Source organism: Toxorhynchites rutilus, chromosome 3 (assembly GCF_029784135.1).
Source record: "Toxorhynchites rutilus septentrionalis strain SRP chromosome 3, ASM2978413v1, whole genome shotgun sequence".
NCBI classification, from domain to species: Eukaryota; Metazoa; Arthropoda; class Insecta; order Diptera; family Culicidae; genus Toxorhynchites; species Toxorhynchites rutilus.
In genome coordinates this window covers 282,137,175-282,159,938 of record NC_073746.1, presented here as the reverse complement: position 1 = coordinate 282,159,938, position 22,764 = coordinate 282,137,175, and the positions used below count along the sequence as shown (strand labels likewise).

Sequence of the window (22,764 nt, the reverse complement as noted above, 5' to 3'; positions counted from 1 at the left end):
AAAAGACAAACTCAAAAAACCCTGCAGATTCTGGGCGAGAACAGACTTGATTATATGCAGACTCGATTATATGTGATTCGATTATATACAATTTTGGACTCGATTTTTTTATAATTCAAATATGACTTATTTCAAGAAGAAATGTAACCTTTCAACGTTAAGTTGAAGTTTAAGTGGCTATTACAAGTACAGTGGGGTAAATCGTGATTTTTGAAAATTTTGCTTGAATTTTCACCAGGAATTGTTTATATTGATATTGCAGCCAAATTAAGAAAGATAATAGTTGGGTGTCGAAGAACAAATTGTAGAGCGGTTAGCTTCAATTTAATTGATAGAAACAATCTAGATTAATATCAATTTTTAGGATAAAATTAAACACATTGAATTTTAATAATTGACTTTTAAGTTTTTCACTTCCAAATGTTATCAAAATCACTAATTCAGTTGTTCCACTACTATATACTTTACTAAATTTTTTCATCTTTTAAATGAAAGTTTCAAAATAGCGTACTATTCAATGTAGAGCCAGTTTGAGGCAACAGAGCCCGAAACAGAAAAAAAAGTTCTATATCTCTGTCATTGTTGAGATTGGAACATATGCGTAGGAGGATTTTTTTCATCAAATATGATCGTCTATCACCTCTTGAGAGAATTTGGATAAATTTATTTTTTTCATGTGAGAAAGGTGTTTTCTGACTTTAAGGGGATGAATCAAAAATCAAATTCCTCTTTTATTTTCAAAAATCAAAAAATACATGCAAAAAAACCCCGAATAAATTTTTTTTTGACTCGATTATATACAGGATTCGATTACATACAGTGAAAAGAAATCAAAAACTGTATATGATCGAGTCCGCTCTATACTCGACGTGAGTTTTTCTGAGTTGAGAAAAATCTTCTCAAGGAACTGGACGACGAAGATCCGGAATTCTTTCGCAATTTCCTCAGAATGACGAGGCATGATTTCCAGTATATTCTGGAGAAATTCAATCCGCTTATTGTCAGACAGGACACGAATATGCGCAATGCAATTACTCCAAAGAGAAGATTGGCTTTAACATTGATTATTTGGCAACAGGTTAAAAAATGGCATCGAACTTCTCGAGTCTGGTTTTGTGTGAAATGATGTAGAAATTTTAGTGGATTTTTTTAGTGAAGTCCAAGGATAACCCTAAAATGGTCTAGATTCTTGAAATCCAATCCAATTTACATTCAACTTATTATTGGTTTCATATTACTTAGACTACGTTCAAAACACTGTAAAAATTTCTGAAATTATCTGTAAACGAAACTTTTGTCCTAAGCACAAAAAATTATATATTTTTTTCAAATTTTGAATGTGCTTGGATTAATTTTACTTTTTTAATTACATTACTTATTTCAGACGCCATCAACAAACAATGAGTGGTTGAACATTGCACGGGATTTCCCAGAAAAATGGCAATTTCCCAATTGCGTGGGAGCTCTTGATGGGGAGCACATTAACATTAAAGCTCCAGCCAACATTATTATTATTACAAAAAGCAGTTCAGCATCGTTCTTATGGCGTTGGTAGATGTGACTTATAAGTTCACCTATGTTAACATAGGACCAAATTGCAGGATTAGTGATAGCGGTGTATTTGCTGACTGCTCATTTGCAAAGTTAATGTACAGAAATGAACTTAATCTCCATTCGTCTTTCTAGCGGACGACGCATTTCCACTTCATCGACATATAATGAAGCCGTATTCGTTCAAAAATCAAAATGTAAAAGAGCAAACTACAGGGCAAGAAGGGTTGTGGAAAACGCCTTTGGGGTTGCTTCGGCACGTTTCCGTGTTCTGCGACGCACATTTTAACTTCCTCCAAGAAGAGTTGCTCAGATAGTTCAGGCTGTGTGTGTACTACACATTTTTTTTTCATTCCCGAGAAAGCTGTGATTTGTTCGCCCAGGAACATTTGACGCAATGCCTTGGACTGATGAAAATTTGCGAAAAGAAATCAGTCGATTGCACGAAACAGCTCTGACGAAGAAAAAATCATTCGAAAGGAATTCACTGAATATTTTTGTCAAAAGACATTATCGGGATCGCTCGGTAAAAATTGGATATATTTTGATAACCAGAACCGAAGAAAATCATGGATTATTGAAGGCCGCTCTTCTACATTGACTGCAAAGCCAAACTGTGTTGAAATGAATGCTCCATGATCAACAACACACACACACACACAAATAAGATAGAGATTTAGTCGTCAACTTCAACGTCACTTTCACATGCAACACAACTTTTTCTCCAAAAATGTTCGCTAGACATAGTTTTGACGTAGGACTACGTCTGCCATTTCGGCACTGGGGTGTAAGTTTAAAATTTCGAAAACGAGAGCGTTACATTTGGAGTGTATGGTTTTGAGCGTTAATACCTTTTTGTCGGCTGATCGAAGAGGTATGATAATTGCTTCACTCGAGCATAGAAGTTTACGAGCGATGCTTGTTACTTATTTACCCAGAAACCGTTAGATTTTTTGAAACAATAAATTGAATAAAAGAAAGTCAAGCGTTATCTTTAAGGCATTAAATCCCACGCTTTGATTGGTCAATTTTGTGTTCCTCAAATTATATCGACTAAAAGGAACAACTAAAGTAGCAGCAAAGTACAATTCGAATACATCAATACTTCTGCGAAAACAATCGTAGTTAATTATTGTGGTGTATCATTCTATCCAACGAGTAAGGGAAAAGAAAGCCAAACTATAAATATGCGATCCACTCTGGACATCTCCAGTCATCCAATTGTCTTTGAGAGTCATCAGAGAGACTTTTCGGTTTCTTAAAAAAAATGATGAAAAGGTGTGCCGCATCGGTTTTCATACCACTCAATCGAGAGTGTTTGAATTGAATCTCGCTAATTCATTGTGGATATGGTGGAACTAATATAGAATCATATATGGCTGCAGATGGTGTGTAGAAGAAGAGATGCATATTGTGTGCACTAAGTGCATTGACTATAAGGACATATGGCTAGCTTGTGTATTGTTCTCGTGAGAACAAGAATGAATTATGCATCAACCATCTTCAGCTGCTCCTATAAAACAGCGCAAAGTCCACGAGTTAAATGTTCCGCCAGCGAGGTACCGACTTTCTGAGGGCACTTACGAGCACAATTACTAGCGCTTCATTAAACAATATATTTAGTTCCAAATTTTTGACTTAGTGCTACGTCTTTCAGTAAAAATGCCAAATCAGGAAACGATTTCATGAAACAAACTTAACTCCAATAACTACTTTCGCTGTCAATGAGGTTCTACTTATGCATCGGTGAGTTACATTATTCATATACCACTGCGAATCAAATGTAGCGTTCATTATATAGGCAATGTGGAAAAGAAATATTGCAATGTAAGCACCGTCTGTTTTCCACTGAATATAAAAAAACTATTCGTGATTGCAAATACCAGTCGCAATCCATAGACTGAACCAATAACATCCCTTCCTGATGCTGAGAAGTTTTGCTCGATACATAGGAAGAATGAAAAAAAAAAAGAAAACAGCGGTGCAATTTTGTTCGATGGGAGCACCGGGTCGATGTATATGTTTATGTCATACATTGCCGCTTTTACTATCACATTTTCAGGTTGCAAAAAGCAGATCTAAATTGTTAAGAAAAGTGCAATAATGATGCTGGGGGAACGAATATGCAACGGTTGATGTCGCTGCCGTCGCCGCCATCTCACTATCAATTTGGTTCCGATTTTTTGTTGCCGTTCTGCGAAAGATGCTACATATTATAGTTAGTGGATTATTTCTTTGGGAAATGATGATTCATTCATCGACCATTTTCAATGTTACCAAATATTTGTACTATAGAATTCATTCTTAAATTGCTATAGTGTTTATTCTCGCTGACAATAATTTCGTAGTCCTACGTCGACAATGCGGTCGTGTCTTGGACATATCCCTTCTTATTATTTTTAAAATACATCTTCAAGGATACCTCAAACACGCTGCAACAGATTCACACATTTAACTAAATTATGAAAAGGCATAATAAATCGTTAAAAAACCACGATTCTCCTCCAGCTCGGGACTTTTCTTGAAAAATAAATTAAAATAAAGGAATTAGAATTGATTGTGGTACATATTAAATACAAGAGTTATTTAGAACCGAAACATTAGATGAAAAAGTGTTCCAGAACTACCAGCAATGTTCCATATTTATGTGATTTAATTCTCTATACTTTAATTTTGGTATCAGAGATAGCGTCCTCATAATTTTCATGTGACCAGTTCGCTGTATTGTTGATAAGCATACGGCGTTGGTAGAAAAGTTCGACAGTTCAACGTGAAAAAAGTTGTACACGACGTGAAGGAGTGTTTTCATTATATCTGGCAGTAGTGTTCCTACCTGATCTACGAATCGGTCAAGGTTCGTACCAATAAAGACCTGAAGTTACCTGATAGTTACCGGAGGAACACCCTTGGGGCAGCGGCTTCTTTGTAGCTCGTCTACGAGTTGTACGAAAAACTCGTCTTGGACATATGACTCACCTGTTCTTCAACAAACAGCAAACCATACTGTGATAGTACATCCACACTCACATGGTTATTTTAAAATTCAACAGCTGACCGCTGGGGCGATGGATCATTCACTCTCATACGCTAACCTGGTTCCGCGGGCAATAGGCATAATTTATGTCGCCTTGCGGCGGTTGAATCTGCGCGCACGACAATTAAGCGAAAACAAAGTATACACACAAACAACAGCTGTCACGTAAACACAAGTGAAAGTTTTACCATTCCAGTGATGGCGCAAGTTGGTTCGAGCGAATTGAATTGGAACAGCTCCAGAGGGCGCTCGGTTTGCTGGTTCGTTATTTTGCTTCGGTGTTCGCACAAATTGGTGTTGTGGACGGTAGGGATCAATGACCGTGAGTTGTACTCGTATATTGCAAAATATGTTATGATAAATTAGATTTGGAAAATAATCAGTATATTATATTTTGATAAAATTGTGCCACATCGCACGAAGTTCCCATGAAAAGCTTGTTTTTAAACGGTTTTATTTAGCTTGCCCTGTAATCCGTTTGTATGTTTGTATGTTTGTAACGTGTTTGCATGTAGCGCTGACCCACATTAATAGAAATTTGACCCCCTTTCTGTTGACCGATTGATCTGAAATTTGAATACGGGTATTTATGAAAAATGTAAATCCAAGATGGCTGCCACCACAAAAGGGCAGACTACATATTTTCTCAAAACCTCATTAATATGGGTATTAAATTGAAGGGCTTGACTAGTAGAACACGGTTATTTATGAAAAATGCCAAGATGGCTGCCACTACAAAACGGCGAACTATATATTTTCTCCAAACATCATTAATATGGGTATACAATGAAAGGGCTTGACTAGTAGTATACGGGTATTTATGAAAAATGTAAATCCAAGATGGCTGCCACCACAAAAGGGCAGACTACATATTTTCTCAAAACCTCATTAATATGGGTATCAAATGAAAGGGCTTGACTAGTAGAATACAGTTATTTATGAAAAATGAAAATCCAAGGTGGCTGCCACTACAAAATGGCGGACTACATATTTTCTCAAAACCCTATTATTACGGGCATCAAATGAGGGCTTAACTAGTAGAACACAGTTATTTATGAAAATGCAAATTCAAGATGGCCGCCACTACCAAATGGCGGGCTACATATTTTCTCAAATCCCGATTAATATGGGTATCAAATGAAAGGGCTTGACTAGTAGAACACAGTTATTCATGAAAAATGCAAATCCAAGATGGTTGCCACTACAAAATGTCGGACTACATATTATGTCAAAACCCCCTTAATATGGGTATCAAATGAAAGGGTTTCACTAGTAGAACACAGTTATTTATGAAAAATATAAACCCAAGATGGCTGCCACTACAAAATGGCGAACTATATATTTTCTCCAAACATCATTAATATGGGTATCCCATGAAAGGGCTTGACTAGTAGAATACGGGTATTTATGAAAAATGTAAATCCAAGATGGCTGCCACCACAAAATGGCAGACTACATATTTTCTCAAAACCTCTTTAAATGGGTATCAAATGAAAGGACTTGACTAGTAGAATACAGTTATTTATGAAAAATGCAAATCCAAGGTGGCTGCCACTACAAAATGTCGGACTACATATTTTCTCAAAACCCTATTATTATGGGCATCAAATAAGGGCTTAACTAGTAGAACACAGTTATTTATGAAAATGAAAATCCAAGATGGGTGCCACTACCAAATGGCGGGCTACATATTTTCTCAAATCCCGATTAATATGGGTATCAAATGAAAGGGCTTGAATAGTAGATCACAGCAGATCATGAAAAATCTAAAATGGCCGCAATCACAAAATAGCATATTACTTTATTAAACGGTTTCATTTAGCTTGAACTGTTTGTAGGATATGTAGGGTTGTCCCAAATTAATATAAATTTGACCAATAGGAACTGACCGAATTTATAAAACACCTTTATCTCTGCTGCAATGAATACTGATCGAAGTGAATAAGGGAAACAAAAACCGAAAATCATACATGATTCCGCATGTGGATGTAATTTTAGCGGCTTCGATATTAACCCATTAACGACCAAGATATAAAAAATATTTTTTTGACGAAAGCCATTGGTGTAATTTGGATTATTGATGGTAAAGAAACCTCAATGTTCAAGAATTATTTTTTACCCATTTTCCATTTTCTGGGAAATGACTGTTCGAAAAATCGAACATTGGCCGAAACCCGCACTTTTTGTGAGCACAAACATACCGCGAACTGAAAATCAGTTCAATTAGCAAATATACGGTATTCACAAATGCATCAATTTTATGTTCACGAACGAACAAGGATAGAGGTCTCTAAGTATAAACCTAAGTGATTCCACCTAAGATGAGATGTGACATTTCTTATTTAATGTAATTCTTCTTCTTCTTCTTTGTTTTTAAGAGGAATTAAACTTTGCAGTTCATTCGCCTCTATAATGTAATTTGAACTTATTACTGGCAAGCATATTCTGTTGTTTTTATTGTTGGCCGTAGACAAATGTCTATACTTAAGAATTATTTCTTTCTAAGTATCCATTTCCCGAAAAAAACATTTTCCAATACCTACAAAGTACCAAAATGATGCGAAAAAAACGATGGAATCGAGGATTGGTTGGTTATTATTCGGTTCGGCGAAAGAATATTCACACCAGCAATCTCATTAAAATCCTCGTTATACGTACTGATCATTTCCTCCAGCTCCTCTACACACGAAATTCTACGGGCCACCATTACATAAGGTTATTACGGACAAAAAATACTCCAAAAAAATATCATACAGATTTTCAATAATATTTACTGAATTAATTGATATTTGCAAACATTCACAAATGAGAATGCAAAAACAAATGAAAAAACTTCCGTCTTCCAAAGTAAATGAACCAAAACGCGCTGCAGAGGTTAGATGTGTTGGTATTAATTCATCAGAAAAAAATGGTCGTTATGGCCAACGTTCGATTTTTCGAACACTTAATTTTCCCGGTTGTTATTTTCCTGTATGAGGCTCAATCGAACGATTTTTGCCCCATATTGCAATGTATGTTCTTTTATAAAAGTAATACATTAGAAAAGCTCACATAATTTTGTATTTTGTTGGGTTTTTTTAGATGAAATTAAAAACACGTTCCAAACATACTTGCTTTAAATCAAATTTATTGCCCAATAAAGTTATACAAAACTGAGTGAACTTGATAGTAGGTGGTAGCTAATAAATTAAGCTATCTTTTGGTGCAAAAACATTACCATATGGTAGCTTTCCTAAGACATGAAAAATTATCAAAGTTGCTGTTCGATTTTTCGAACGCTTGGCCTAAAATGGGTTAAATATTTTGAGTGGTTTAATATCAAAATTCCATTCGCTGATGGCTATATTTCGGTTTGTGACTTAACATAGAAGTAATATTAGGTATGTACGGAAAAGTAAATTCATTTTTGAGTGGAAAATTTAAATTATTGAAATAATTGTACTGGTGGGGTAAAAAGGATAGTTGCCAGTGGGAGTGAGATGGACCGTGAGAAGTCTGTTTAATCTATTCCTAAGAAATGCCTGGCGACTATTAACGGAAATCAAATCGCCAAATGTGGGTTGCTTAGATGCTGATTGAAACCAAAAGTAAAATATTTGAGGGTCTGTCCGTTTACACTGCTGAAATGCACGATATTACATCTAGGTGGATTATTTCGACTTTTCCATCATTTAACGGACATCGTGATGAGTTGAGACCTTGGTTGAATAAAATTATTCCTCTCGGGATCGATAAGTCGTTTCATATATTTGACTGTCAAAAAAGTCCTGCGGTATTTTTTTTGAATTTTCATTTGTTCATAAAATTAGTTACAATCATCTGTTTTAAGTCAAATATGCGCCGTTTTGTTCGATGACTTGTTCCCAACGAGATGCCAACTTCATAATACCCCTGTTATAGAAGCTCGCTTCCTTATTGGCAAAAAACTCGGATAGCCAATTTTCACAGGTTTCTTTTGTGGCTAACTTCTGACTACCTAGCTCGTTCGCCATGGACAAAAACAGGTGGTAGTCACTTGGTGCAAGGTCCGGACTATACGGCGGATGCAAAAGAACCTCCCATCCGAGTTCCCGGAGCTTCTGGCGCGTCACCAAAGAAGTGTGTGGCCTGGCGTTGTCCTGATGGAAGACAATGCGGCTCCTATTTATCAAAGATGGCCTCTTCTTCATGAGTGCTACCTTCAAGCGGTCCAGTTGTTGGCAGTACAGGTCCGAATTGAGCGTTTGGCCATAGGGAAGCAGCTCATAATAGATTATTCCTTGACAATCCCACCAAACACACAGCAGAACCTTCCTGGCCGTTAATGATGGCTTGGCCACCGTCTGAGCCGCTTCAGCGGGCTTCGACCACGACCGTTTGCGTTTCACGTTGTCGTAAGTGACCCACTTTTCATCGCCAGTCACCATCCGCTTCAGAAACGGGTCGATTTTGTTGCGATTCAGCAGCGATTCACATGCGTCGATACGGTCAAAGATGTTTTTTTGCGTCAACGTGTGTGGCACCCATACATCGAGCTTCTTTGTGAATCCAAGCTTTTTCAAATGGTTAATAACGGTTTGATGACTTATCCCCAGCTCTTGGCCGATGCTACGGCTGCTACTATGCCGGTCTTTCTCGGCTAATTCAGCGATTTTGTCGCAATTTTCGACGACAGGCCTTCCGGAGCGTGGCGCATCTTCGACGAAAACGAAAACATTGAAACCATCGTTGTGCGGTGGAAATGGAAACTGTATCGGGTCCATAAACTGCACAAATTTTATTGGCAGCTTGAGATGCATTTTTGCCTTGGTAGTACTGTAAAATATGTCGGATTTTCTCTTTATTTTGCTCCATATTTGCGACACTATAACTCACGAACGACTTAACCAAACAAAACACTGTCGAGGACTATATTATAGCGCGCAAAAATACCTTTCCAGCAAGCTATAGTATGACTCGATACAATGAATACAACTAGAACTACGCGCTTACAACGACACCTCGCGGAAATACCGCAGGACTTTTTTGACAGCCTAATATAACAAACCTGTCCAGTTTCAGTAAAAACACTTTTTTGTAAATATCTGGCCAATTAGATAGAAAAACAGTATATTGAATTGCAAGAAACTGCATCCTAGTTTTGGGAAACACGAGTTTTCAAAGATATAATTGAAGTTCTTCTTAACATGTCCGTTTTACGCCTACCTCCCCTACTCAAGGTTAATACACATGTTGAACTTCATATCCTATGTACACTAACAGCATAGATGACAAAATCACCATTTTTATCTCCTGGGGGGAGGAATCGCAACATGAGATTTAGTACGTATATTTGAAAAATAAACATTTGCTTTCGTTACTCATTTGAAAAGATTGTTAAATTAACGGATTGCATAACAATTTGAACATAAAAGTATTGCATTAGAAAAATACCAAATAAAACAAAAGCTGATAAATTTACAAATAGATCAGATGTCGATATGCTTAGTCTTATAAATTTTCTCCAATTTCCAATCGTCATTTCTCTCATCGGGATATCGGAAAACATCTCGGAATCGTGTAGTCAAAGGTAAATCGTGTGATTAAACGTCACTACGATACTCTGAACATCGAACGGAAGGATAAATGCGGTCGGAATGGATGTTCTATTGGTCGTGAAAGCGTTCGAGCGGAATCCTAATGCTTCGGTCAGGGATGTGACCAAAATGTTGAATCTGCCCAAGTCTTTTGTTCAGAGAAAAAAAGTCCAAGAGAATAATTGACGGGATGGTGACGGTGACGGTGTGTGTAGCGCACTTTTTACTTCCTTACCTAGCCATGCCCTTTTAGACATTCCATATAAATTCAGTGGGCTTTCCAACATATTGTCATCGGACAGCTGGTATGAGAGTTATATTTTTACATAAGTTCAATTATTGTGATCTTCAAAAAGAATTGGACCCAATGACAATCGGTTATATAATAATAAATATTCAAAGTCGCCACTGTATGTATAAAGTATAAAAATAATTCTGAGAGGGTCTGATCACAACTGGCAGGTTTTCGGCAGGAAAACACCACATGAAGGTCTGTTGTTTTTCGATTTATAATCATGTAACAATTACTCCATTAGGATATCATGATCGCTCTCGATGACACTTGGCATTCTCCACACCAACGCGCTCTGGCCTAATGACCGTAAAAATTAAGTTATCTATGTCATGTGAGCGGGAGACCATGCACAGTTTTCGACTTTTTGTGTTCCTAATTCCCTGTATCATATCTCCTAACGGTGGCACAATTACAACGCAATTCAATAAATATTAATGCATTGTTGCAATGAGAAGAAAGGTGAGAATAAAAACCGAAAAACCTGTCTGCAATGCCTCTAGTCTATGAAGCCACTTTCCTCTTCGGGCGGAAAAGTGGCGTTTGGTTGCACTTTGCTGATTCATATTCCGAAGGCGGAAAAAGCAGTGCTGTATAACACTGTTGCTTCCTTTGGTTGTTTTTTTCTGACTATCCGCAAGCAATGATCAACACCGTTCACTTATTAGCTCTTGCAGTTTGCTACTTATATGATGAATCTGATTGTGATGAATTGTAAATTGTCGTGGTTTTGTTGGCTTCTGGGTCGCACGCATACATGTTCGCGGATCCGTTCCTAGACTGGTATTTTTAGACCGCTCAAGGTTAGCAGTACATATAAGTTTTTCTCTCGTTGACTTCTAAATGAGCATTTTCTTCATCACTGTTCACTTACCTTTAATACTGTGAAGAAAAGCATGAATGTCGCGACCAAACATCGCGATACTCTGCCCATGGTGATTGTGTTTTGGGGTATGTTCGTGCTTCAAACAGGTTCGTCACTTAGTGCTGGAAGGGTGAATTGATGCGGGCGACGTCACCTTCCCGGTTGGGATAAAATTTTGGAAGACGTCGAATGGGATCGTTCCGGACGGGAAGGATTTCTCGGATTTATCGGCGGTTGGCTGATCTTGGAGAAGGACGATTACTCAGCGGGAGAGAGCCGATCTACGAATATTCTGGAAGGAAAAAAATAGTAATTTTAAATATCTGTATTATTGAAAGGTTTGAATCATATTTAAATGTGTATGTATGAATTTTTATTCATCAGCTGGTTTATCAGAATGTGTTGCTTCGTCGCCGCAAATCAGTTCGAGTTTGTTGAACCGCGGATTACGAAGCTCGGTATTCACTGAATCAATTCTGGAATGGTAAGCTTTAGAATATGCGTGACCACAGTGTAAGTCGGAAGAAATTTCGTTGACGAAAAATCCTCCGCTTATAACAGAAATCTAACCCGAAACCCCGGCACAATGATGTGGGACCCTAACCACTTAGCAACGGGAGGACATTGTACAATGTTCGAAAAACACCGATCCGGAACGATAAACAGAACTATACAGAATAGTATTCCATATTTTTTAATAAATTCATCCTCGTAAATATAAAAAAAACAAATGATCAAAACAAAATCAAAATTTAATTAGAATTGAATATGGAATAAGTTGTGGAACACAGAAGAAATGCGAAGTAAGAGGGTAGTACACTATGAACACCAGAAAAAGTATGTAATTTTCGCGATTTTTCCCTACGAGAAAATAAATTACTATCTCATATCATAGTTTTATTAGGTATTACTCAACAAACAAAAAACAATGGTGTTTATTGGACTGTCCCCTGAATAGCTGCAACAGGATTGTTGAACCTTTGCAGCAAAACCCATGTAAACTGGTGGGAGTTCTACAAATTTTTCTAGTGGACCGATTTCAATCAATTTTTTTACCTAATCTTGGATATATTTCCTGTCATTTTTATTTCAAAATATTAATTTTTGACGAAATGACAAAACTTTTTTAAACGAATTGCGTTTTTGCCACAAAAGTCGAGATAAAAACATTCACCAAAATTTAGTTTTTCAAAATATCAAAGAAAATCCTACGTCTGATCTGGGGGAAAAATCATCAAAATCGGATGAACCATTCCGGAGGTAGAACTTCCACCAGTTTGCAAAACATTGTTTCGAGAAACATGCGTTTTAAATTTTTAAAATAACATTTATTTCGTTTTTTTACATCGTATCTTCAGTCTGCAATCCCTGGACCATAAAACTGTCCTTCAACGTCTAAAAGGTGAACTTTCTGTCGCTTTCTCGTTGCCAAATTGGACTTGTGGGCTTCTCTAACTGCTACCACATCCACATCTCTTCTCGATCGATTCGTTCTTTGACCGATTCTCCGCAGAATTCTTGTAGTGTGGTCCAATTTCAAACTTAAGTTCTCTCATTATCTCCAAAACGTCTTGTAGATCATCATTGAAGTTACAGGTTGCTATATATGCTGCCATTTTCAATATTTTCTTTCTACAATGAATACTTTATAGAGACATCTACCAAATACAAGCAATAAAGCTTTCGTTTGCATTTTGTGTGAAGCCTCCCAAGCATCTTTCCAGTAAGTAATTACGACTTAGCTTCTCGTATATTGGACGAATCGCCAAAACGATATCCATTCCCGTAAGCAACTGATGTATGCGTTGCGCGCATTCTTCACGCGCTCCTTACGCAAAGGTCCACTAATTGGTTTCGGAATGGCGCATCGGGCAAACCTGGGACAAAAACTACAGTAAAGTAGACATCCCAGAGGACATTGTAAGGCAGAAATATTTTTTTTGTTTTTTCAAATTTCATGGTGCACTACCCCCTCAATTTAAAATTAAATATTTGTGGAAACGAAATCGAAGGGAGTTTTAATGAGAAATATGGAAACAGAAAGTACAAAGAAAAATATTATAATGGAAAAAAAACTCACTGAATAGATGAGTAAAGTACGACAGGTACGACATAGGAATAAAAAAACGAGAAATTAAGTGGATAATGGGGAAATATGAATGAACGACTTCATTTCCTATATATCAAAATCTCGTGTCATGGTGTTTGTTACCGAACTCCTCCAAAACAGCTCAACTGATTCTGAGTTCTGAATTCTTTTTGCGTTTTTCTTAAATTCGGCTTCTAAAATACAAAAAACAAAAAAAAAGATATATCACGCTATTATCATCAATTCTGATGAAACGCCAGCTGAAGAGCACGTGTGTATATTCAATGCAAATGTCGTTGAAGACATTGCTGGCGATTGCACAGCGACGCAAGAAACTGTGATTCGAAGATGAAACAATAATATGGAGTTCATCATCGACACATATCGTTCATACGACGCTTTCCTTCTTCTTCTTCGATGGTACTAAGGTTCCCAACGTTTGCCGTTCCAACGTAGTGACAAGATCTACATTACGCGTGACCACAGTGCAAATCACAACAAATCTCGGCCAGTGGGTTTTGAAGGGACACGGATATTGCACAAACTATAAAAAACGAGATCCCGCCACAGCACTTCATTCATTATGAACATCATTACTTTTTTTTAATCAATATTTATGAACATATGGCTAAAGGATAAGAAACAAACATTGTGGCGATTTTTATATGTATGATGACAACGTCATTCTACGGTAAGCTAGCCAACAATTCATGGTCGACATATATACAAAGGTAGAGAGTGAACGACTGCGATTCATTCGACAGAATCAACAGAAGCGGCGTGAAGAAGAATATATTCATTTGCGAGACACTATCATAAGCAGAACCGACACAACCTTTGCCATTGCCAGGCCAAAACGTATACATTGTCATGACCAGTGCTGAAAATAATCAATTCATTCATTTTAATTCGAGCGACAAATACCATCAGCCATCAGTTGACGACACTTCTCTTCTCAGGAATATCGTGGGCTACTTTGATGTACGGGCATGTTTCACTCATACGGATATCTTCTCACTGTATCTCTACCATTCGATTGAATAACCGCAACTTCATTCAAGCTGCTTGTCATGCTGTTATTTGAGTTCAACGTTTGTCCCTATCAATTGAACTAGTGACCGACATTCAATTGGGACAGCGCTCACGAGCTACTCATTTGAGCCGGTTCGTCAGAACGAGCGTACGATCCACGGATCTTTACAAATGAACCGCGGTTCAAAAAAGAGCCGCACTTTCAAAAGAGTCTCGGCTCAAAAGAAAGCCGCGGTTCAAAAAAGAGCCGCATCTCGAAAGAGTCTCGGATCAAAGAAAGCCGCTGTTCAAAAAACAACCGTTTTTTGAAAGAGCCTCGGCTCAAAAAGAGCTGCTTTTTGAAAGAGTCTCGGCTCAAAAAAGAGCCGCGGTTCAAATGAGTCTATTTAGACTCAGCTTAGAGTCAGCTCAAAAGAGACCCGTGGTTCAAAAAAGAGCCGCTCAAGTGAGCCGGCTCATTTCAATGAACGAACGGCTCTGAGCCGCTCACTGAAATGAACCGTTTGGCCCACCTCTACTCCCGACGATTTGATTAGTTTTCAGAGAAAAACAGAGGAACAACTGGTGAGAGTGTTAGGCTAGGCGCAAATTGAGAAGCGTATAGCGCTCGTAAGCGAACGCGAGTCTACCAACACAACTCATACGTGCCACGAACGTAGCGTGGTGGAGCGCATATTGAGTCGCAGTTTGGTGTAAATAACATGCCACTCGCATACAATGACTGATTAACACAGAGTTGCGCGATATATTTATTTACTAACACAATCGCCCAACCAGTACAGCCATACAGTGTCAAACCAACGGCGCTATATGATTGTTCACCAACACAACTACCACAACCGGCATGACCAGCACGAGAAACTGTGGTTCAGCGACAGCGTCGCGCGAGTCGTGTCTCACGAGCGCTCCACCATCTTGCGTCATCTGGCCAATTTGCGCCGTTCTATCTGATTTCATTAGCCACAAAAACAGGCGCTATATCGCGCCAAGTTACTCGCGCTATATACGTCTCAATTTGCGCCTTGCCTTATGCTAACACACGAGTGAGGGACATTAGAAAATGCTCTCCCGTCGCTTGCTCTGTATATGCCTTGCTTATATGACAGTGAATAAACCGAAACCATCCTTCGATGCGGAAAGCCGAAGTTGTGGGAATGAATTATTTGTTTTTGTTCGGCCAAATACATTCGTCACATTCAAATGAGAAGGAATAGCGTTCGTTTGACAATGAGCCCTTTCGGATCTCAGTTGACAAGGTTAGCCAAATTCAAGCGATCGAGCAATGCTTTCATTGATGGCGAATGGTATTCTTTGTCATTTTCGTCGACTTCTTTCGATTGAGAATGAATTTTCGCCTTCAATGAGCTCCATTTAGTGATGTCTAAATTTTTCATTTATTCTATTGATCGTTGGGGCATTTTTCAATATTCGATTCATTCGAATAATTGTCTTTCAATATTCGATTAATCGAACGAATATTTTTTTCTTGAAAAATCACATATCACGCTGTCATTCTGGTCGCGTAGTCTATCGGGTTGTCGATGTTAGATGGTTGGACTAATTCTTAGTCTAAAAATGTATTAACCTTGAGAAAGATTCCTTCTTTTATTAATCGCGATTATGGTGACAATTATTCGATGTATTCATATTTTGATTTCAAATTATTCGATACAAAATAAATCGATATCTGAAATTATAGATATTCGATTATTTGAATTAATCGAACGATTAACCGTCGTCTCTAGCTCCATTACCACATCACACGTAGTCGGTCCCAGACGTTGCTGGATGTATGAGATTAAACGGCAAAAGCGATGATTACTTCATACACGCATTTTTACTTAGGTTAGTCGACAAAATACGCTCTGAGGAAATCGGTAACGTTATTTCCTCTGAAATTCTAGATCCGTCTACTGATCACCTACTCTTTGAATTCCGATCGAGTCAGAATTACTCGAACGGATCGCAATATTGCATTCTGTAATCCTTTCGGCTCAAATCCAATTGGGTTGTGCAAATGGTGCAACCTTGCCACACAATTCGTCATATACTACAAAGAGCCTAATGTTTCATTTCTGTGAAGGGAAATGATAATAATTTTTCGGGTGAAATAAGCACGCTTTTCAAACAAAAATTATGAATGGAAATAGACCCTAATATATGTTCTGTGTCTCAGAGTAACACCTTATATGCAAGAGGAGAAAAATCTTGAACAATAATTATCAGAGACAATGATTGATTGAGTGATTTTGTATAATGGATAGAGTTTTGACGGAAATGCAACGAGATTTATAGAAAGATAGTTAAGTTAGGTCAGGACTATGTCTTCTAAGTATTGAAGCAACTTCGAGTAATATTTTTTATTCAAATTTCAACAATTTAAAATTGCTCTCGGTCAGATTATTTGATAGAGTTTATTATTATTTCTTCACTTTACATTTAACTTTAAAGAGATCAAACATGTCATTAATGAAAAACATTGAATTAAGAAAAGTTTGCTTTTTTAACATTTTTTTTCGTCGGCGGTCATCCTCTTGGCGCTCCATTCCTTTGTATGTCAAATACAACTATGAACACATGAGTCACGAACATTTTACTTTGTTTGTTGTTCATAGGAATCGAGGTGGCCCAAGCCCAAGCCAAGATGACGCGATCCGAGTTCACCGCCGACCCGCCGTCGGAACCGGCGGTGTCTCGCACGCAAACCTGTGTTCCACTGATTGCCCGGTTAGTTTGAATCATAGGATACGATCCTTTAGCAATGACCGAGCTTTAGCGAGCGTCGGGAGGCATACATTTGCCCGGGGCGTTCGTTTGCCCGGTTAATTTTTGTTTTGAAATCCAATACCGCGCCACAATATCTCTAGACCACTACACTTTTTCTGAGTGGTTGTTTCTGTTGCAGTCGTTTACTGCAGCGTTTCATCCCTGGAACCACAACTTATATAACAGAACAAATTTTGCCGGGTAAGCTAGTAATATAATATCATAAGAAGTTAAACAAGGAAAATCAAAATTTAATGAGAAATTGCAAATGAAAAATGTGAATTTGAAGAAAATGCAAATAAGAGCTTGGACTTATGAGGGACGGTATTAGTAGAACATAAGAATACACATAATTTGATGTGGTATTTGGTGTCAAATAGCACATCCTAGTCAAAACAAAAAAAAGTCGGGTTGTTAATGGTTGTCACATTAGGTTTGGTTGTGGCCAAAACAAGAACAACATTATCGAACTATAAAGATAATACAGTTGCATTTTCATTTGACCCAAAATTTTGGGTCAAATGAAAATGCAACTATTTTTGACATTAGGCGTTGCACACAAATTACGTAACGCGAGAAGGAAGAGAGGGGGAGGGGGTTCGAGGTTGCGTTACTTACTGTGTATTAGGAAAATGGTTTATATTCATTGGAAGCATTTTTTATTTAAAATTTTTAAATATTTTTTTGTTTGTATTCATTTGACAAATAGAAGCATTTTTGATAAAAAGAAGCGTTCTTGAATAAAAATAATTAATTTGCCTATACACACGAGTTTTGTGTGCAAATTTTACAATATCGTTTGTTCCAACAGCAGTATACTCGAAACTCGGCTACCCAAGTGATTCATGACCAACTGCCGGGCAAATGTACAACGAGACGAAATTGGTAATATTGTTCCGTTGGTTTTCTATCTGCGATTAGTATGAATCTCTCCTGGACACATCTGTATATTTCACCCATTAACATCGTTAGTTCATCCGTGCAATTGCGGAAGATAAGAATCTGAAAAGGAATAAACAGCTGCACAGTATTGGGGCATCAGATTTTCTGACCGTAATCTCAGCTCGATACGGTAATGGGGAGCGATCAACTGTTTCGGCGTTGTTCGTTTCCAATCGATTGTGGATAGAAATGGTAGAGTGCGTTGAATTTTACGAAATGGTATTTGATAATACGAGAGAAATACTCTTCCTCTCAATCTTAACGCTAAGTCTGAAGGCAACTATAAGTCTGAAGGGAAAGTGTTTCTTGCTTTTCAGCGCTGCCGCAAAGCTGACTTGTATCGACAAGCTGATGGAGACAAATAAAACAAAACAACAAAATATACAGCATCGTAGCCAAAGTCCGTGTTTCATTACGCAACTCTAGAGTTATATACGGAACAATTTAAAGTGGATATTGTTCGCGGTCGTACCGTGGATGAATCCAAAACGAATGCCTGGACTTTACGAGTCTTCGATATGGATGTCTCGGATAGTCGGTCCAGCTTGAATCGTCGCCAATTGCCGTGCAGACAATGGTGAGAAATATTTTGTTGGGTGTTTCCTTCAATGGTCGTTAACATTTCACTTGTATGAAGCAGTGGAAAACAAAAAAAAAGGAACGTGCATCGTCGTTTTTTCTCACAATTTATTGCTATCAGCCGACCTTTGGAGGCTTTCTTGATTGCTCGGGGAAGCATTGCGCATCCACAGCACATTGCAGTAAAGAAAAGCTAAACGCGCTAATGAGCGAAATCAGTAAATATTAGCGGAAAGCACAAAATAATCGGATTGCAACAGGAAAGTTTCAATTGCAGTCATTTGGATTTATAATATTTTACCGTTTCTTCACTGAAAGTTGCAAAGTTCGTCGTCCGAAGGAAGCATTGAAGTCTTCCACTAAATGTTCCAAAATACTCGTATACTCGTTGGAACAACTGTGCACCGAATCTGTCTGGGGTGTGATAAACCACTTGCGCTCAAGGTGAGGAAAAAGTTTCACTGAGTTTTACATGCACACATTTACGGCTCACGGTTCACGATTCCACAATTAAAACTTTCTTATCTCCACCACTGCTACTGCAGATTGTCTTCACCCGGCGTGGTTTTTCTCCGCGCGGACGGGTTTGGTTTTGCGGATCGCCGCTCCATTTCGGCGAAAGTAAGTTTCGTATTAATTTTTGCCTCTGTTTTTATCCTACGAACATACCACACACATACCATTTTTCGGTACTTTTGTACGGCTGCTGCACCCTCGACGAGATCACGGAAAAGAGAGGAAGAAAAAAAGTCACACGAGATTTGGTGCGTGTTGTCAGTTTTTTTTATCTGCTGCCGCTCACGGGTGTTTTTTTATATTTTTTTCGTATGATAATGCAATAAACCGGAGTTTTCGAAAAGAGAAAGAGCCATGCGCGGATTTCTCCTCCCCAGTTGCATATGAATTAAGTAATTATCGAGTTTGGCAGCCATTCCGTCCCATTCCGGTAGTTTAGCGACGACGATGGCGTTGCGATTAAGCCTCTTCGCCGAGATGAAACGTGTGCGCGCGCTTTTTGGTTACTAATTAATCAGATGAAAACACTTTCGATTTCGCGGAACGTTTTGCACAGCGCACCGGGTCAGTGACACTTGGGAGGGTTTTCGTTTTGCTTGGCTCCTGCTACGATCCATCGATTCGATGATGTGCTTCGGTGTTATATCGGTGAATATTCATGAACGAACTGAACTTTTTTTTTCGTTTCAAATTGGATTCTTACCGCAAACTCCGTCTCCTTTCCCATGAGCGTGGAGAGAAAGTGATGGACGGATTTGAATAATAAATTATTTGGATAATTTAAGTTATTTTAATGATCTGCAGCATCTTACCAATCGCGAAACTTGCCGGAGTTCTGAACCCAATGTTGTCGAAAATTCAATGTGGTAATGTTGTCTATATATCATAAAATAAAATTGTTTAAGTATAACGATGACTTAAGTTAATTAAATTTTGTTCAATATCAGCTATTTTCTTGTAAGTTTTTTAAATCATTAAGCGGCCAATACTGATATTGTGACTCTATGTTCATTTCCTTCGTACGGTTCTCAATATCCGTCTGTTAATCTATAGTTTACGGCAGTACCCTAGTTAGATAGAATAAAAAAAAATCTTCATGTTTCTGAAGGTTGGACATTTCGACATTTCGAAGGTCCCATTATTTACCAAGTTATTGGCTTTTTTAGTGATGCAGTATCTAATCTAGTACGGCCATAACAATTAACTCCAAACGCGGTAATCTCAAAGCTAGTTGTTTTTTTTTCAAACTGGCGTACACGATATCTCAAGTTCTACTGAACCGGTTTATGTCGAATTTATATGAATACAATCTGTATAATCTGTATGCATCTCTCTATTGCTTGAATCAATAAAAAATCGTATTTTTGTATATTTACCACGCGAAAATAACCATTCAAACAGTTTCAAACAGTTTCAAACAGTATTTTTTATACTGTCCAAAAACATGTTTTTGACTTGTTCGAGGTCCATGCGATTGCGACATCTTTACTGATTCAGAATTAAAATATAAATAAACAAATAATAATATAATAGATGGTCAAAATATTCTTTTCAACAGAATCTGTTACAATTTTTTCTTAACTACAAAAACAAAAAACTTTGGTATAATATTAAAAATTATTTATAAATAAATTCGCTTGTGCCAGTCGAATACTTTTGTGACGTGACAACACCTCATGCGGTTTCCGGGTCTTGAACAACATATGACCAGCTTGTGTATTGATTGAATGAATAATTGAACAACTATCTTCAGCTGGTCCTATAAAACCATGGCCCCTTGCAGGGCCACCAATACCTTCACTAAAAGGTAATCTCAAAAAGTAGCATTCTATGGTAATATACGAAATAATTAAAAGCAAATTAATTTTTATATTTTTTCCCCGAAAAGATTTTTGGGTTTGGATAGCGAGCACCGGGGATGTTTTGGATTTTCAAGTGGTATTTAATTTTGCCTTTTCTCAACGGCTTCGAGATTATCTCAATGTGATATTTACGTTTGAGATTTCATTATTATATCGCAATGCATCGAAATACTGACACTTACGGTGCTTATAATGATAAATTCAACTACCAAAAGAATATTAACATATGACATATGAAAAAATACCGTTCCTATAGAATTAGAAGGCACTCATGTGTCTTATGAATTACAGAATTCCACAAAATTATGTTGGATTTGTTAAAAATTTGTAAATTTTTTCATTATGCCGTGATTTTAATTCCGGACACTTTTGCTTTAACAACTAGCCGCTTGACCAAGTTATTAGCTTGGAAAGTTCCAGGTGTCTTTTCATAAAATTATTGTCCTATTCTTATATTATGGGTTTTCCCAGCTTTCTGAGATTTTCGACGACTTCGATCCATACTTTCTAGGACTTGTAACATACTCTTATGCAACTCCTTCAATAAGAAATTTCATCGTTAAGTTTTGATCCTTTCGAATCCGATCCGAACATATTCAGAAGATGACTTTAAACCATTCCTGATTCAAAAGCATTACGGTACTGCTCGCGGTTGAATGAATCTAAATCAGCAATCCAGAGCGCTTCTAGACTAGTTTACCTTACTAGTTTTAAACCTTATGTCTCTATGCTAGTTTCGTAAATTTTTGTTTATGAAACTGAAATGACTGAAAATGACTTTTTTACTTCTTCCTTTCTCTTCAGTCAATTTCAATTCCAACTGTGTGTAGCGACTACGTATACTGAAACATCGATTCTTCAATTTCGTTTTCGTTATGCTGTCGTTTCCTTTGAATTTGAAATCAGACGCTTCCACTTGACGATTGAAAGTTTGCAGCATATTGAAAGGCTCATTATTGAGTGAGGATGTGCGAATTGAAGTGAAATTGTATAGCCCTGCCTGTAAGAAATTTGCCGATTTTGATGCGATCCTCTTCTATTTTTTTTAAAAACTTTATACATAGGATGATAGCTACCAAAAACTACAGTTTTCATTGTCAAGCGGCCAATATTATTTGCGACTGATGAATCTCACTCAAAAATTTAATACTGATAGCTTTTATATCGCACAATCACCCTCTTCAATGACTTTTGATATATTTAATATTTAATATTAGAAAACTTTTAATTTAACAAGGTATAGAAATCGTGAATATTTAAGAAAAGAAATAAAATCTACATGCGGTTTAACATGAAAATCTATAGAGCAATTCCACGCCAAATCAGCCGAAAAACAGTAAATTTTGACGCGATCCTCTTCGATTTTATTAAAACTTGGTACATATGACGGAAACTACCCAATGAGGTACATATAGAGGTGGAGCAGTAGGCGAAGTGTATCTGTATTAGCAAGCAAAATATCGTGTCGTAATTATTTGCATTCAATATGGAATGTATATGAAAGAAACAAAACAATGTTGAAAGTACTCACGGTTGCATGATAATTTGAGCCAAAATTCTCATGAATTATTAAACTGGTTGTTTTTTAACAGAAGACATTTATATCGTGGCTTATTTCGATTATTCATGTGGTAAAAAGGTCTAGAGAGCAGTCGTATGCTTAGTTCACGAAAGCAGAAAC

At 37.4% G+C, this 22,764-nt stretch overlaps 1 protein-coding gene across 3 annotated transcripts in view; it reads right to left on the bottom strand.

The window, feature by feature from the left end:
• Positions 1 to 22,764, bottom strand: part of LOC129779483 (cuticlin-4) — a 50,851-nt gene that overhangs the window by 18,799 nt on the left and 9,288 nt on the right. For all 3 annotated transcript variants that reach the window (XM_055786967.1, XM_055786969.1, XM_055786968.1), the window contains exon 2: positions 11,307 to 11,589. In XM_055786967.1, the coding sequence (XP_055642942.1) occupies positions 11,307 to 11,366 (60 nt within the window). In that variant the 5' untranslated portion in view covers positions 11,367 to 11,589. The remainder of the gene's footprint in view (positions 1 to 11,306; positions 11,590 to 22,764) is intronic.